This window comes from Chelonia mydas, chromosome 25 (assembly GCF_015237465.2).
Source record: "Chelonia mydas isolate rCheMyd1 chromosome 25, rCheMyd1.pri.v2, whole genome shotgun sequence".
Lineage (NCBI taxonomy): Eukaryota > Metazoa > Chordata > Testudines > Cheloniidae > Chelonia > Chelonia mydas.
Window position 1 is genome coordinate 8,625,749 of NC_057858.1, and position 17,038 is coordinate 8,642,786.

At 43.8% G+C, this 17,038-nt stretch overlaps 2 protein-coding genes across 14 annotated transcripts in view; both read left to right on the forward strand.

Annotated features, from left to right (window-relative positions):
- The window catches only part of UHRF1 (ubiquitin like with PHD and ring finger domains 1), a 40,988-nt gene extending 37,147 nt beyond the window's left edge, over positions 1-3,841 (forward strand). For 5 of the 6 annotated variants that reach the window (XM_043535630.1, XM_037885847.2, XM_037885848.2 and 2 more), the window contains 4 exons: positions 685-799; positions 904-1,061; positions 1,575-1,673; positions 2,443-3,841. In XM_043535630.1, the coding sequence (XP_043391565.1) occupies positions 685-799; positions 904-1,061; positions 1,575-1,673; positions 2,443-2,589 (519 nt within the window). In that variant the 3' untranslated portion in view covers positions 2,590-3,841. The remainder of the gene's footprint in view (positions 1-684; positions 800-903; positions 1,062-1,574; positions 1,674-2,442) is intronic. The other variant, XM_043535629.1, reaches the window with a different exon arrangement.
- Positions 3,842-7,358: 3,517 nt separating this feature from the next.
- Positions 7,359-17,038, forward strand: part of KDM4B (lysine demethylase 4B) — a 215,546-nt gene continuing 205,866 nt past the window's right edge. The window contains exon 1 of one of the 8 annotated variants that reach the window (XM_007072095.4): positions 7,359-7,520. The gene's annotated coding sequence lies outside the window, so the exon portion shown is untranslated. Of the gene's footprint in view, positions 7,726-17,038 lie in introns of all 8 variants that reach the window. The other 7 variants (XM_043535975.1, XM_043535976.1, XM_043535978.1 and 4 more) reach the window with 7 other exon arrangements.

Genomic DNA, 17,038 nt, shown 5'->3' on the forward strand with positions numbered 1-17,038 from the left:
ATCAGTAGGAGAACTGAACTCTTGGAGCCAGGAAGCTGCTACTTAATGGATCTCTTTTGAGACTGGTTCACAGAATCCCAGGTTACAAGCAAATGATGGCCAATTTTATTCTTTGTCTTGGGTTTTCTAGGTGAAGCTGCTGCCTGATAATCCTTGCAATGTGTTTATTGTAATCTACTGATAAGTACCATTACTAAACTTGAAGTTCTTAAATGACATAATTGTAGCATGGTATTTTGTTGCTCCATTCGTTTACATAGACTTTCCCTACCATTTGTATGTTTGGGGGTAGAATTCTTTATTCAGAGATCCCCGTGAAACTAGCCTTGCCAGCTTTTTGTTTTTATGGATCCTTCTGGTCCAGTGGTGCTTGGTATAAAGTAGGCCTGTGACTAGATTGGCATGAGTGTTTCAGCCCCCTTTCTTCCAGAGTGGTAAGGGACTGAAAGGTAACTTTACACTTCTGTAAAGTTTTGGAATAGGAAGCCAGAAAGCTTGACGTTTCTCATTTTCTGTAGCCTGTGCCTGACTTGTTTTTGAAAGGAGGAGGGGCAAGGGGTTGAAAACTTGAACATCTTTCTAAACTGGCTTTAGATCATTTTGATTTAACCTAATCTGAGAGGTCCTACCAATGAGTGGTATGTTTGCATCTGATATTTTAGAATTTTTTCTCCCCGCCCATAGTATCCTGAGGGGTATTTGGAAGCTGTTGCAAACAAAGATAAGGAGAAAGAAAATAAGAGAGGTGATGAAGAGTGTGAAACACCAGGGAAGGGAAAGAGGAAAAGGAAATCAGCAGGTTGGTATAATAGGCAAGTGAAGGTGGCAAACTCTTTCTGTAGTTCTTTTAGTGCTTTAGCAAGCTGAATATTTTGTCTCTAAAAAGGTCCACATGCTTTTTAGGTGATGAGATAAAGCTCCCCACCTCTCCTAGAGGGACTCCAAAGAAGACTAAAGTTGAGCCGTACAAGCTGACATCCCAGCAAAAGGCCCTTATTAAAGATGATGAATCCAATGAAAAACTATGGAATGAAGTACTAGAAGCTCTCAAGGATGGACCGGTATGTCAGATACTCCTCATCCCAGAACTGTAGTAGCAATAGCTACCTGTTTGTCTTCAGACATGTGCCTCTTGGCCTCACTACTTACAGGGGAATAGCCTTGCTGAATTCCATGGGAAACATTCATTTGAGTCAGCAAGGCTGACGGGATGGCTATCTTCATTCAGAATGCTCCAGCTGTGCATTGAATCCTGTTTCTGGCTTCCTCAGACGTTCTAAGCTCTTCAGACAAGAATAACTTCCAGAAACTAATTTTGTTCAGTTATGTCAACTGCTGTTTTGCTACCTGGAAATCCACAGCATGACTCAAATTGAATACTAAATATTCTGGTTGGAGTAATCTGTTGTAATTTAGGTTCCTTTTTCAGAATTCTACAGAATATTCTGCTTTCATCTTCAATTAAAGGAAGTCTCTAGCATTTTGCAGTTTTATGAATGGTGTGTTCAGTCATTTGGATTGTGCTGCATGTTTGAAGAGCAGTAGAAATGGAATGACTCTATTTTCTCTGGCAGAAATTCCTGAATAAAGTAGAAGAAACCTTCCTGTGTATTTGCTGTCAGGAGGTGGTATTTCGGCCAGTCACAACAGTGTGCCAGCATAACGTGTGCAAGGTGAGTAGCCAGGATATCTGTTGTTGCTCATTAAGAAAGCTGTGAATTTCCCTATCCAAAATAAAACTTCTCTACAGCCTTTAAGAATTGTATTATGGCTTGACAATTATGTAATAGTTCTTCTCACAGACACCTTGATTTGCCTTTCTATCTTGGTTAAGGTCATGTGAATAATGGTGACTTGAATGTTCTGTGACACAGAAGTGCCTGTAATGGACTATCCACTGTTCTGTCCTGCCAGCATCCAATTAAGAGACCTCAAAAGATTAATCACTGTTGGTTGAGTAAGCCTGCTAGCCCACTTAACTATTGTTTGCAGTGTTGTTGGTACCAGGATATTAGCGGAACAAGATAGGGGTGAGGCAATAAAAGATACTGCCTCACCCACCTTGTGCCCCCCACTTTAACTATTGACAGACTTGTAAATATGATTGTGAGAACTGTTGTGAATTATTTCCTGCAGAGACAGTGGCTGATCTTAGCAACTGTGCAGTTCTTGCTCTTTAATAGTGTAATCATAAATTTAAACAATCCATATTGTATATTTAAACCTTGTGCCTGACCAAATCTCTTCACAGAAGAAAACATGCAAATGCTTCCACTGTTTCACATGGCCACTCCTGAGTTGTCCTCATCCAATCTGGGTTTTTGTCAAGTGATGAATGGACTTTGCACATACCTTCTCCTCTGCCCAATAGGGGCTGTGTAAAATGAGCGAAGCTCTGCAACTTAATCTCTTAATGTCTTTTCTGTTTCTTTCCTCTCCCAGGATTGTTTGGATCGATCCTTCAGAGCAGACGTGTATAGTTGTCCAGCTTGTCGCTATGATCTTGGCAAAAACTATACTATGCAGGTGAACGAAACGCTGCAGGCCCTCCTAACTCAGCTCTTCCCTGGTTATGGCAATGGACGGTGATTCTGTAAAGCACTTCTAACTTCCTTTTGTTTAAACTTGTTATTGGGTTTTCAGTGGGCTTAATTTAAAGAAATAGTCTCCCTTCCCCAAAAAAGTTTTAAGTCTTCCTTGTTATAAAATCTATAAACTTTGCGAAATCTTTTGTATGTTTGTGGGTATTTTATTTTTGTTTAAATGTTGAATTTTGCGTTCCTTTTCCCCCCGAAACCTGCCGTTCATCAGCAGTTTTTTTTTTTTGTTTGTTTTTTTTGTTTTTTTTAATGGAATTACAAACTGCTTCCGGTAAGGCTGCTAAAGTTCACGACACAGTTCTCAATGTTCCCTTTTTTTTTTTTTAATTCAGAAAATGGCTTATTTGCTTAGAACAATCTTTATGAAGTCTATGGATTTGGCCATAAAAGTAGATCTGGGTATCTCCAAGGCAGCATTTTGATGCTCCAGTTGTACAAGATGATTCCTGGCTTATGACCTGTGACCCAGGTTGTTTTTTGGTAACTTTTTTCCCCTTGTGCTTGTATCAAATTTTATTAAAAGCCATTCCCTACCAGTTTTGTCCACAAAAAGCCTTCATGCATTAGCCAAGTAGTTGGGGCAATAAGAACTACTACCTCAGTTGGACTTTTCTCTTACTTAGGGAACTATTTGTTCAGCCAGGTGCTGTCTTCTATCCAGAATGCCATAATAGAACATACTAAAGCCATTTTTAAGTGCCTTTGGTCCTTTATGGGAAAGACAGGGGTCTGAATTGCCAATTTTTTTTAAGCACTGTAATGTTTAAATTGCCAGCCGGATTTCTTTTGGGTAAACGTAACACTGTAGCTGTATGTTATTAGTGTGGAATTGCAAATTTTAAGGTTTTTTCCTGATGCAAGATGTATTATCGTAACATGCATTTACTGTTTCACTGCATTTCTACCTGGAAATGAAGGATGAGCTTTTTGAATAATTTTAATTGAACATCTTATGATGATTGTACATGAGACCAGGAAACCTTAATTTTGTGAACAGAATGTCTTTTCCTAACAGTACCAAAGTTAGCAGTTTAATACCTCAACATACCAGGGCCTTTTTTTATTACACTTTACTGCACATACACACAAAAAAATATACCTGTTTTTTAAGTTTTACCCTTTTAAAATTATAATGTTAATATGTTAGGGAAAAACTTTTTAATAGGTTTTTGCTGAATTTGTCAATTTTTGTACAATGTGCAAGTTAAAGTTATCAAAATAAATATCTTTTCAGATTAAAATGTTTGCCTCTGTCTCTCTTTAGGTTTTGAGATTGTGAAAATATTTCAATATTGAGATTAATTAAAATCTAGATTGGGATTCCTTTGAAAATCCCACCCTAGATCTATAGCATAAATGCAGGAACAAGGTAGAAATTTAATTTGAATTTAGAAAACTTTGTACTCTTAACACTTTTTTTGTTAAAGGGAACAAGGAAATGGATTTTCAGATGCATCTAGTTCTGGAGGATTGTATTGGTGGTTCATTATACAGATTTCATTAAGAATTCTACTTCTGTCACAATTTTTGTCAGGTAACAGAATAAGAGATTGTGGAAAATAATACTGATATCTTTGAAAGCTGTTGTGTTGAATCAGCAAGAAAGGATTATATAATAATTTGAAAAACATTATCTTGGTACAATCCTGTATTGACTTTGACACACGTGTGCAAAATATTCCTGCAGATGTACACTTCTTTATATGAAGGATCTAGGTATATATGAAAAACTTCCTCTTACATTTAAAGAATAAAATGAACATTCTGCAGTTTAGGGCTGTGGAAATGTGCAGAAGAGTGCTTCATCTAATCCGTTAAATACCATTCATTGGCCTTTGAGGAGCTTCCCTAAGGCTCCTATCTTCATTTAGCACCTTCCTTCTCCCCCCCCCGCCAAAAAAAACAAAAACAAACAACAACAAAAAAACCCCAACCCCACAACAAAAACCTATGTGGTGGTAGATGGTTGAGGGAGGCTGCTGTGGCCTCTGAAGACACTGGAGGAAAACTGTAGGGAGCTCTGGCAAAATTCCTGAACTGTGCTTTATTGCCAGAGCACCCCGAATAAGGTGGAAATCATAGTTTGTACCATGGATTTTTCTTTGTGGTGTAGACAGTCTCTGAGCCCAGGTCAATTGACTCAGGCTCATGGGGCTTGGGCTGTGGGGCTAAAAATAGCAGTACAGATGTTCCTGCAAGGGGCAGAAGGATCTTGGAGAACAAATGTTTTGACTAGAAAGCTTTGCTGGCATACTGCTACTGACAGCTATTTTGGCAGTGTGTGTTCATATCTGGCTGCCTTTGCCACTGCAGTGTCCTCACAGCAGCTGACTGTATCACCTACAGACTTTTTTTTTTGGGTACCACTGTGGACAGACATCCTCATATCCCTGCACTGCCCTCTGGCACTTTATTGTGCTGCTGTCTACTGTGGGCTACCATCGCTTTCAGGGAATTGAGACTTTGAGGTCTGTTCCATCCAGTAATGTACTGTTCTTTTTCACAACATTTTTTCCATCTTGTTGCTAAAACATATATTGAGCACAAATCTTGGGACCGGGCCAGTAATTCTCTTCTATTTGTGGAACCACAGTAGTTGGACATATAGCAGGGATACTGAGGATGAATGGATGATAGACTGTGAATGAAGCTGACTAGCTGCTGCAGGTATTCACAGACCGAGAGCACACAGTGGAGTGGTGGCTTTGGGTCTATACAATGAGGAGAGGGGTGGGACTAGATCATGATCCAAATCTGGAATGACCAGCAGTGGTTCCAGAACTTTTGGATGCACAAGGCCATGCTCTGGAGTTCTGTGCAAGCTCACCCCAGTCCTGCAGTGCCCAGACACCAAGATGAGAGCGGCTCTGCCAGTAGAGAAGTGGGTGGCAATTGCTGTTGGGCTATGGACAATCAGTTTGGTGTTGGAAAATCTGCAATGTGGGGGGTCACTTGTGCAAGGTGACTAAGTATATCCTGCTGCATAATATTGTTATGTTGTGCTACATGCAGGAAATAAATTGATTCAATGAAAAGAGCTGGTAAGGTGATATATGGGATACATATCCCTATTTTCTCCCAGGTGTCTGTCTTCTCCCCCAACTTTTCACACACCCCATTGCTTCTCAATACATAAACTGAAGACTGACTTCTCCATGCATATGCAATCACTGTCTCCCCCTGGGTAACTTACTGACATGAAAGTTGGCTGGTTAGAGAAGGCTGCTCTTTTTTTGTAGGAATATAGGCCTTCATTTGACAAGCTGAAAGTAGGGACATTTTCCCCAGGCCAGCCTATTGATGCTATAATGAGGTTGCAATGCCAGTTGTGATTCTCTGGAACTCAACTTCCCATCGCCTTCCTGGCTTATGAAGTTATTGACTGGGTATCTGGACAGAAGAAAGATTTTAAGTATTGCCGGAGCAGGTGCAAGGTGGGTGTGGAGTGTGTTTGGAAAATTGAAGAGCAGGTGCATATGTCTCATGACTATGCTTGGTCTCAGCAAAAAAAAAAAAAAAAATTCCTGTTGCTGCATGCTATGTATTGCATAATATCTGCAAGGCCAAGGGGGAAATGCTATTACCAGGTGGAAAGGTGCTGGCTTTTGAGCAGCCTGAGACCAGACCAATTATTGGTGCTACTGTAAGTGCTGTCCAGCTGAGGGAAGTGTTAACTGCCTGCTGTAAGTATGCGTTTATCTAGACAGTTACCTGGTTTATCGGTTGTGGGCAAGAGGAGACTGCTGTGGGCATTTGTATCAGTGTTGCATGACGGAAAATAAATCGAGGTTTTCACAAACTTTTTTGAATTGCATTATAAATAAATTGGTTAGTCTCTAAGGTGCCACAAGTCCTCTTTTTCTTTTTGCGAATACAGACTAACACGGCTGCTACTCTGAAACCTGTCATTATAAATGTTTAAAGTTAAATTCACGGGGGAGGGAAGTATATCCTGCTAGTCGTACTCCAGGTGTTGCTGCAATTTAGATGTAGTCAAAACTGTTCGTATTGTAGACCAGACTAAGCTGGGATGCAAAGGGTACTGTGGCAGGGAGGACAGGGGCCGGGAGTGAGTTCTTCAACCCTCGCCAGAAAGAATACTTAGGTGCTACTGAGTATGCGCCCCTGAAACACAACTAGAGGGGAACGGGACAGATCTCTTAAAAAGCTGCACAGCGCGGCTTTTCTATCTTAATTTTAAAAAGGACTTCCTTTCCCTGCTGGGCCAAGGTCGAGGAAAAGCACCCTCGCGCGGGGGAAGTATGTGTCACGCTTGTGGAAACTTGCCGGGGCGGCGGAGGGGAAGCGCAGGTCCCCACAGCGCTTCCAGGGCAGGCAGGGCTGGGGGAGGCGGCTCGGCAGGGGCACGGCGCCGGGGGCCCGGGGTGCAGGCGGGCGCTCTGCCTTACCCTCGGCCCGCGGGGAAGGTCTTGCGGGGCCGGCCCTGCCCGTCCACCGCTCGCACGACGGGCTGGGGGAGGAAGGTGTAGCCCTGTATCCGCCCCTCCTCCCCCCGGAGAACAGCCCTTGGGCCCCTGCCCTATTGGTGCGCAGAGCCCTGCAAACCCCCCGGCTTGCAGCTGTGCGGCTCCTCACGTACTCACTTCCCCGCAACGGCGCCTGACAGCAGGGTCGGGGGCGGAGTGACTGGCACCTCCGCCGGCCCCTCCCAGCACGCTTCGCCTTCTCCCACCCAATGGCGACGTCGCAGGGGCGGGGCTTTCTGGTTCCTCTAACCGGGTTGGCAGAAGGACGCTGAGTGGCGTGAGCGCCGGCAATGGGCCTGCCCGGCTCGGCTCGAGGGGTGGGCGGGCCGTACCCGCGCTGCCTCTTCCACTGTGGGCTTGTTGTTCGGCAGAGAGGCCGGGGAGTGGGGGACGCCGCTGCCCGTCACGAGCCGGGCCGCCAGTGGGCGCGGAGGTAGGGGGCGGCCTGGGCCAATGAGGGAGGGAAGGGGGCGGGCGGCAGGTAGGTGCTGGCGGTGGGATATTGCCAGTATCCACCCTCGGCCCCCTTTCCGCTTGACTCCCCCTCCCCCGCCCCCGGGCCGCGCTGTGCTGGCTGGGAGCTGCGGGGCGGCCGCCGAGGAGGCGGTGCGGGGACGGGAGACCGGCCGCAGGCTCAGGTAGGGCCCCGCCTGGGCGGACGGGGATTCGCCTCAGCGGCCGGGCCGGGCCTCGGCGGCCTGGGGCTCGGGCTCCCCCGGCCGGGGCCGACGCTCTCACCCCGCCCCGTCCCGCCTCCCCCCTCACGGGACCCGGCCCGTCCCCGGCGTCCGCTGCCTCGGAGCAGCCGCTCTGCCGGGGCGACTCGGCCCGGCCTCGCTCGGTCGCGGACACCCCTTTCCCTCCACCCCCCCCCAGCGCTGGGGCTTCTCCCGGCCCGGGACCCGTCCCTCCCCCCCGCCCCCTGCTCGGGCCCGGGGCCCTCCAGCCTGCTCCCTGCGGGGCTGGGCGCCCCCCTCAGGCGCTACCCGCCCCGGGCTGGCGGGGCGGGAGGGCCCGTTCGTGGGGGACGCGTCTCCTCCCTCGGCCCCCGTCCCCTCCCCGCTTTGTCTCGGGGGTGCCTCGCCGCTGCTGTTATTTTAGTACCGTTAACTGCGCAGGCTGCTCGGAGCGCCCCCACCCCCCCGGCCGCCCTTCTCCTGGGCCGGGGGGGTCGCTGCCCTAGGCTTCCCGGGGAGAAGCGTCCAGCCCCCGGGAGAGCGGAGCTGATAGTCCCCAGATCTGCCCCGGGGGTGTGTGTGGGGGGGGGGGGGTTAAGGCTGGGAGAGCATGGGGGGGCTGTTGGTGGAGGAGGGATGGCAAGCATGGGGTTGTGTGTGGGGGAGGCTAGGAGAGCAGTGGGGGGGGGGCTGTTGGAGGAGGGGGGATTGGTAAGCATGGGGTTGTGTGTGGGGGGGTAAGGCTGGGAGAGCAGTGGGGGGGCTGTTGGAGGAGGAGGGATTGGTAAGCATGGGGTTGTGTGTGGGGGGGTTAGGCTGGGAGAGCAGTGGGGGGGCTGTTGGAGGAGGAGGGATTGGTAAACATGGGGTTGTGTGTGGGGGGGTAAGGCTGGGAGAGCAGTGGGGGGGCTGTTGGAGGAGGAGGGATTGGTAAGCATGGGGTTGTGTGTGTGGAGGGTAAGGCTGGGAGAGCATGGGGGGGCTGTTGGAGGAGGCGGGATTGGCAAGCATGGGGTTGTGTGTGTGGGGGGGGAGGCTGGGAGAGCAGTGGGGGGCTGTTGGAGGAGGAGGAGGAGGGATTGGTAAGTATGGGGTTGTGTGTGGGGGTGGTAAGGCTGGGAGAGTATGGGGGGGCTGTTGGTGGAGGCGGGATTGGCAAGCATGGGGTTGTGTGTTGGAGGGGGCACAATTGCGAGCCCCCCCTTGAAAATATCTGTTAATGTGCTTGTGAAAATAAAGCAAACTGGGTGGGTGGTGGGTGAACATGATGTGCCAAGGCCCCAGATGTCTCTCGAGGGGCCTGTGCAAGCACTGGGTCTTGGAGGGAGAGAGGGAGGGGGGGTGTCAGTGGGCTTGTGAACAGTTGTTACATGATGGAGGATTTATTTATGCGGCGAATAGTAAATGAGCTGGTAAGCGATTTACAGCAGGATTTTCCTCTGTGAAAGGAGATGTTCGTGTTTGTGTCTTTGCCGGGGGTGGGGGGGGGGGAGGGTTGTTTTGGTAGCTGCAGATAGGTCAGTGGTGTACTTTTAATATCTCACTAGTTCACAAAAAGCTTGTATTTAGTGGAAACGTGGGTAGTACTATTGTGGTACTGGAATTGGCACCGTCTAGGACCTGAATTTAGGCTTTTAGGCTCTAAAATATAATCCCAGTGTTAATGGAAATGTCCTTGTTTATATTTAGACATTTTTGCCCTGAAATGTTTGCAGCACAAACATTGCAGTTCTGTGCTGCTGAATGAGAAAGTGAAAATGATTAGCTGGGTAGTTTCCAAACTGTGATCCTGAGCTGGGAGTGGTCTGCAGAGGACTAGTTGGCTGGTCATATAATGCTGTCTGTCCTCTTCTTGTTTCTAGCTGAGAAATTGTGTTTTAAAAATAGCTAGAAATATATGAAATACTTTTGTCTCAGTGGTAGTGTGTGATTGCCCACTCCCCTCCTATTGGTAATCTCTGTGAATGAGTGTGAATGAGTGTGAATGAGTGTCTTGTGGACAGTCTGTTAATTAAACTGTGATCTAGCCTGTCAAAAAGTTTGGTAGCCCCTGAACTGGAGAACTTGCATTCTTCAAGATGAAAGTGTTGCATAGAGATGGAGGGACAATATACACTGTGAAAAGTAATACTAAAAGCATATCTATAATCAATTTAAAGTGTTTAAAATTGGGCAAAAACTTGGTTTTAGAATTTTTTTTTCTGTGACATTTTATATCTCTTGTAATGAACAAATATGTTATACATATGGATATTACCTTGGTGTAAAATTCAGACCTCCTAAAATTCAGTTAGCAACCCGTTTCCCAAAATGAGGATCAAAACCTCAGTAAAGAAGCTCTGACAATTTGAAATCCAGCCTGTTTTTTTGGTGTTAAAGGTTGGAGGTTCTACTTCAACCTCTGAGATTCCCTTCTACTCTTTGTAGCTTTATGTTCCCAGTTAGCTGTTTTAAATATTTGTGCCCTACTGCTGTGCGTATTAATGAGAATGTCCTATGGAAGATGCAGGAGGTAGTTGTCCCACTGTACTCGGCACTGATGAGGGCTTAGCTGGATATTGTGTCTGGTTTGGGGCACCACGCTTTACGAAAGATGTATCCAAATTGGAGAAAGTCCAGAGAAGAGCAACAAAAATGATAAAATGTTTAGAAAACCTGACATATGAGGAAAGATTAAAAAAAACAAACAGACCATGTTAAGTCTTCCATCCATTCCATCCCCTGTCATTCAGTCCCAGTTTCTGGCAGTCAGAGGCTTAGGGACACCCAGAGTGCTGAGTTGTATCCCTGACCATCTTGGCTAATAGCCGTTGATGGGCCTATCCTCCACGAACTTATCTAATTCTTTTTTTAACCCAGTTATAACATTTGGCCTTCACAACATCCCCTGGCAAGGAGTTCCAGAGGTTAACTGTGTTGTGTGAAGAAGTACTGCCTTATGTTTGTTTCAAGCCCTGCTTCCCATTAATTTCATCAGGTGACCCCTGGTTCTTGTGTTGTGTGAAAGGGTAAATAACACTTCCTTATTTACTTTCTCCACACCAGTCATGGTTTTATAGACCTCTGTCACATCCCTTCTTAGTCATCTCTTTGCCAATCTGAACTGTCCCAGTCTTTGTAATCTCTCCATGTGGAAGCTGTTCCATACCCCTAATCAGATTTGCTGCTCTTCTCTGTACTTTTCCCAGTTCTAAAATATCTTATTTCAGATGGGGCAGCCAGAACTGTATGCGGTATTCAAGGTGTGAGTATATCGTGGATTTATATAGTAGCATTATGATATTTTCTGTTCTTTTATCTAGCCCTTTCCTAACAGCTCCTAACACAGTTACCTTTTTTTGACTTGAGAAAAGAAGACTATGGGGGGATCTGATAACTCTTCAGATAGGTTAAAGGCTATTATAAAGACGATGGTGATTGACTGTTCTTCATGTCCACTGAAGGTAGGACAAGAAGTAATTTGCAGCAAGAGAAATTTAGGCAAGATATTAGGAAAAAATGTTCATACTTTTAAGGATAGTCGAGTACTGGAATAGACTTCTAAGAGAGGTTGTGGAATCCCTGTTATTGGAGGTTTTTAAGAACTGGTTAGACAAAACACCTGTCAGGGATGGTTTAGGTCGTAAACCATCCCTGACAGGTGTTTGTCTAACCTGTAAGTATACCTGGTCCTACATCTGCATGGGGGATGCTGGACTACGTGGCCTGGTGCGGTCTCTTCCAGCTATATGATTCTCTGTTTTTTGTCTTGAACTGAACTGCTGTTGGATCACATGTAATGGAAACATATTATAGCCTGAAGCCCACACCAGGGTCTCATCCTTTACCACAGTAGTTCTCAAACTTTCCAGACTACTGTATCCCTTTCAGGAGTTTGAGTTGTCTTGCATACCCCCAAGTTCCACATCCCTTAAAAATGATTTGCTTACAAAATCAGACAGAAATGCAAAAGTATCACACTATTACTGAAAAATAGCTTTTCTCATTTTTACCATATAATTATAAAATAAATCAAGTGAAATATAAATATTTTACTTACCTTTCAGTATATCGTATATAGAGCAGTATAAACAAGTCATTGTCTGTATGAAAGTTTAGTTTGTACTGATTTTGCTAGTGCTTTTTATGTAGCCTGTTGTAAAACTAGGCAAATATGTAGATGAGTTGATGTACCCCCTGGAAGACCTCTGTGTACCCCCCCAGGCTTATGCATGCCCCTGGTTGAGAACCACTGCCTTAACAGATAGGGTAGAAGTGTGGGTTACTTACTGATTAACAGATTGTAGCAGGCACCTTGAGTGATCAAAGAAAGTCAGGTATCCTGCATATTCAAAACTTGGACTGTTCTTGTGGAATAACCTTTCAGAGGAATTTTAATGATTGGGAGAAACTTGTATATCCAGCCATAGTGGGTAAACATATTGGCTGTGTGATTTTTCTTTTGCGGGGGGGGGGGGCAATTTATTAGAAATTATATAGTTAAGTTTTCTGGTAGGATAATCAACTGTGATCCAGTGAAGTGAGCTGTAGCTCACGAAAGCTTATGCTCAAATAAATTTGTTAGTCTCTAAGGTGCCGCAAGTACTCCTTTTCTTTTTGCGAATACAGACTAACACGGCTGTTACTCTGAAAACTGTGATATGGTAAACAATGTCCTGGTATTTAAGTGGCCATAATTAGGCTACAAAGTTTACGCCTCATTAAGATGAATAGGGAAGTTCACACTTGGTGATGTTGTTTCAGTCTGTCTTCCTGCAGGCTGAGACAACCATGCATCAGTTAACACACTGTGAAGTGTCTTTGCAACCATAAGGGCTAGAAACTAATTTTTTTAAATTAGATTGAAACGTCAGGAACATAGAAGAATCTGGGAGCAATGAATAAGTTTTCCACCCTTTGCTCCCCTGACTTTTCAATGTTTTGGGTTGAAATATAGAAAGTGCATTGTGGTGGTTGACTACTGTATCTCCATTGGTTACCTGCTTGCATCTATGGGCAGCATTACATGGAATATAATGTCCATTAGTTGTCACCCATGTTCCCAATCGAATTTGGCAGTCTAAGTGAGAGACTCATTGAATACTGTTAGAAGCCATTATGGTTGGTGTGGCAAAGCAGGATGGTGTGTTTGAATAATAGGTTTATAATCCATGTGCTGCATTATGTACTAAATCTTGATTTAAAAATTATTGCATGTAAAATCTAAATCTCAGATGGTAAAGTAATGATTTATCTTTATCATGGGCTAAGTACAAAATCCTCGCTCACGAGTTTTCTTGGCAAATATTTTCTGTCACTGGTAACATATACAGGAGGCCAGACTAGCTGATCTAATGAGCCCTTCTGGCCTTAAACTCTATAAATCTAGGGTATTTTTTAAAAAAATTTGTTGGATGAAACAAAAGTTTACACCACTCTTGGACTGACTTCACAGGATTTCAGAGCGAAGGGAATAGCTGTAGTAGCTAACTACAGTGAGGATGCTATAAAGAAGGTAACACACTATCCCTCAATAGCAATGTACCTGGATATACTGTCTCAGCCTTTCCAGACTACTGTACCCCTTTCAAGAGTCTGGTTTGTCTTGCGTAGCCCAAGTTTCACCTCACTTAAACACTACTTATATACAAAATCAGACATAAAGATATGAAAGTGTCACAGCACACTGTTACTGAAAATTTGCTCACTTTCTCATTTTTACCATATAATTATAAAATAAATAAATTGGAATATAAATATTGTACTTACATTTCAGTGTATAGTATATAGAGCAGTATAAACACACAGTATAAACGAGTCATTGTACAAAGTTTTAGTTTGTACTGACTTCACTAGTGTTTTTTATGTAGCCTATTGTAAAACCAGGCAAATATCTAGATGAGTTGATGTACCCGCTGGAAGACCTCTGGAGGGCACGCATATCCCTGGTTAAGAACCCCTGGTCTATAGTAAACCATTGTTGAGAGTGATGGCATTTTCCCATCTTGGATTTGCTCTACTGAACTAATTCTGTTCGCTACTCGCTATAAAGTTTTTTCTTCTTCTTGGGCCAAATATTACCTGTTTGCTCAACTTATGAATATGGCCGTAAGATTAGTTAACAAATAGTATATGATGGTAGGATAAGTATTTGAATTTATACTTGCATGGTTTAATAATCATATTTCATCATATAAGTTGTGCAACTCCATAATTATGTACTTGTTAGATGGCTGAAGGCACTAGAAAACACACCTATGCTTTATTGTGCTGTTTTGGTATAAGACCTTTGGTCTTTCTGTGCTTTAACCATGGTGATGGTTTGCAACATTTCCTCGGGACTTTCACACCAATTACTTTGGGTGGCTAGTAGACTCATTTTCCCTATCCCCAAAGAGACAGAGCAGGTTCACAGATTTTATTTTTAAACTTGATTTCAGAGTCACTGTATTTGAAGCTGCAGTTTGGTGAAAAGGTAATCTTGTTTGCAGTTCAGAGTTCATCAAGAGCCTGCCTTGAAATGTTTGAGAACTAATGCTGCTCAGAATCTGCAAGATAATGTAGGGCACTAGAGAGAGCTCAGTAGGACTCAGAGGTCTTATGCCTTCCTATGATATTTTAAGAAATTTTGTAATATCAAACAAATATGGCAATAGTTCATTGTTGGCCTAACAACCAGCATTTTCTTGTGTCAGTAATGCATATATTAGGGTTTGAAGCTGTAGACTCGAGAGAACAGAGCTGCTTATTAAAGCTGAATTGGAGAACTTTATCTTCATAAGAGATTAAGGGAACAGGGATGCTATCTTGCTGTCTCCTGTGTGACATTTATGCTGCATATATTAGTGTCTTTGCTTTTGTTTTTTTCCTTCTGTATCCAAGGCACCTTTTTCAATATTGTTTTCTGTGAAGCTAGCTTTCTTTGTTCCAGATTTTGTTTTAACTTTGGGTTTGATTTGCAACTCTTCCTACAACCATAACTTTTTAAACATGTATTTGAAATTGAAATTCAGGAAACAGATTTGTATAATGTACATTTGAAAACTGTTTTTACATTTTTCCTGGCTGCAAAGCTAATATGTGTAAAAACTATCTTAATTCATACAAATTCAAATGCTTTTTGATGCTTTAAAGGTTTCTTCCAGAATAGCATTTTACTGAGGTATATTTCTAGAGGCAAGTAGAATACACTCTGCTTCTAGGTCCTGTCTTTCTCTCTGCTGTCTTGTACTTGTGCTCAGTCTTTTCCTGAGCTGATAATTTTCTGGCAGTGCAGCTGCCTTAAAGCTTGGAATCTAGGTCAGTGTGTCACACCCACTGTAGGCAGGGCCTATGAGCATCTTGTATATGAGAGTGCTAATAAGAACTTGAATTCATAGGACAGTAAAAGCATTTATTAAAATCTCATGCAGATGAACAGTAAATATCTGAAATTACAACTCCATAGACTACAATCCTGCAATAACATTTTCAGCAATTTGCTCAATTTGAATTTTGGTAATCATGGTAGGGTTGCTGAAGGTGGGCTATTGGGGGTTAATCTTTATGAAGCTAGTGATCTGCTGTAGGAGTTGCACTGAGTGGTGGAGTAATTAGGTTATAATGGTGTAAAATTATTTCAGGTGCTCTGATAGGCAAACAGTAAAAATAGACTGTAGATAGCTTCATAACTTCTCATGTTTGCAGCACTCTAGATTCTGAATCAATTGTTGTGGAAAGATCTTAAAATTATTGCCCTAGGTAGGAGTATAAGTAAGATGTACTAGACTTTTCAGGTTACCATGCCAAGGGGAAGAAGCTGCCCCTCGCCACAGCCTTGGCATTTGAAGTAGAAAATCCTGAGGGCTGGTTGACACTACAAAGTTAGGTCAGCTTAACTGTTGCTTGGGGCTGTGAAAATATTTACTCTCTGTGTGGTGTAATTAAGATGACCTAAACCTCGGTGTGGACACTGCTAGGTCAACATAAAAGTTCTTCCAAGCATCTAGGATAACTGCATCTCAGAGAGGTGTATTTACTACAATGATGAAAGAACCCTTTCTGTCGCTGTAGTGTCTACATAACCGTGTCTGGACAGGGAACGCTGTAGTGTTCCTCATGTAGACATTCCTTCATGTTGTGGTGTTTGTATCCTGGCTAAAAGAAAAGGAGTACTTGTGGCACCTTAGAGACTAACCAATTTATTTGAGCATAAGCTTTCGTGAGCTACAGCTCACTTCATCGGATGCATCCGATGAAGTGAGCTGTAGCTCACGAAAGCTTATGCTCAAATAAATTGGTTAGTCTCTAAGGTGCCACAAGTACTCCTTTTCTTTTTGCGAATACAGACTAACACGGCTGTTACTCAGATAATGCACTTAGCCAGGATAGGTTTCAGAACTGCTTGCATTAGGAAGAAGCTAGGACCAGTGTTAAAGTATATCACCCAGGATAGCAATGCACAGTAGCGTTAGTTTAGGTTTTATGACACCTTCCTTTACTCTGTGTCAGTGTTGCTAACATTAGTGATTATTTTGCCCATTTGGGCTAATTTTCAAAGGCCCTTTGGGAACAAAAGATATTGAATCAGCAACAGCTGACATTTGGGGCTACAAATTACTGTCTTGTGACAGTTATTTGGGCAATTTTACTTAGAGCCCTGCTGTTCCCCAGTTACTGTTCTGAGGCCATCTGGTGGCTTTTTAAATGAACAGCCACTGGGGCACATTCACAGCTGGACCAAATACACCTCTTCCAATCAGCAAAAGCCATGTGGTATGTGTGCTGTAGGGAACAGAGCCCCTTTAGCCACAGCAAAGCAGAGCTTCTAACTGGCTGTGGCTTGTATCCCATTGGGCAGGGAAGCAGCCAATAGGAAGGCAGAGATGGGGTATAAACCTGGAATCGGCTCTCATGTGACTCAGTAGGGTGGTGGCTGCTGCACCATTTTGCAAACCTCAGTGATTTTTTTTTTATGGCAAAAATTTGGGCATTTTGAAGCAAATTGACTTTCAGTGATTTTGGACTACTTTGAGCTTGTGATCACTGCTCTGTGTTTATCCATGTGCAATTGCTGTCAGCCAGAAGGCAATTCTTAGACCTGCAAACTGCTTTATTCTCTATAAGTGGGTGTATGCAAATTAATGCCATGCCTTGCACAAAGGCAGTTAACTTGTATATATTTAAGTTCTGAATCCTAACTCTTGGGTGTCCTCTACATTAGGAGGAAAGGTGCTTCTTTCAGTTGAATTAGCTTAGTTGAACTACTTTAACTCCATTTGTCTTGTTGGATTTGGAGCTTGCCAAGCCAATTTAC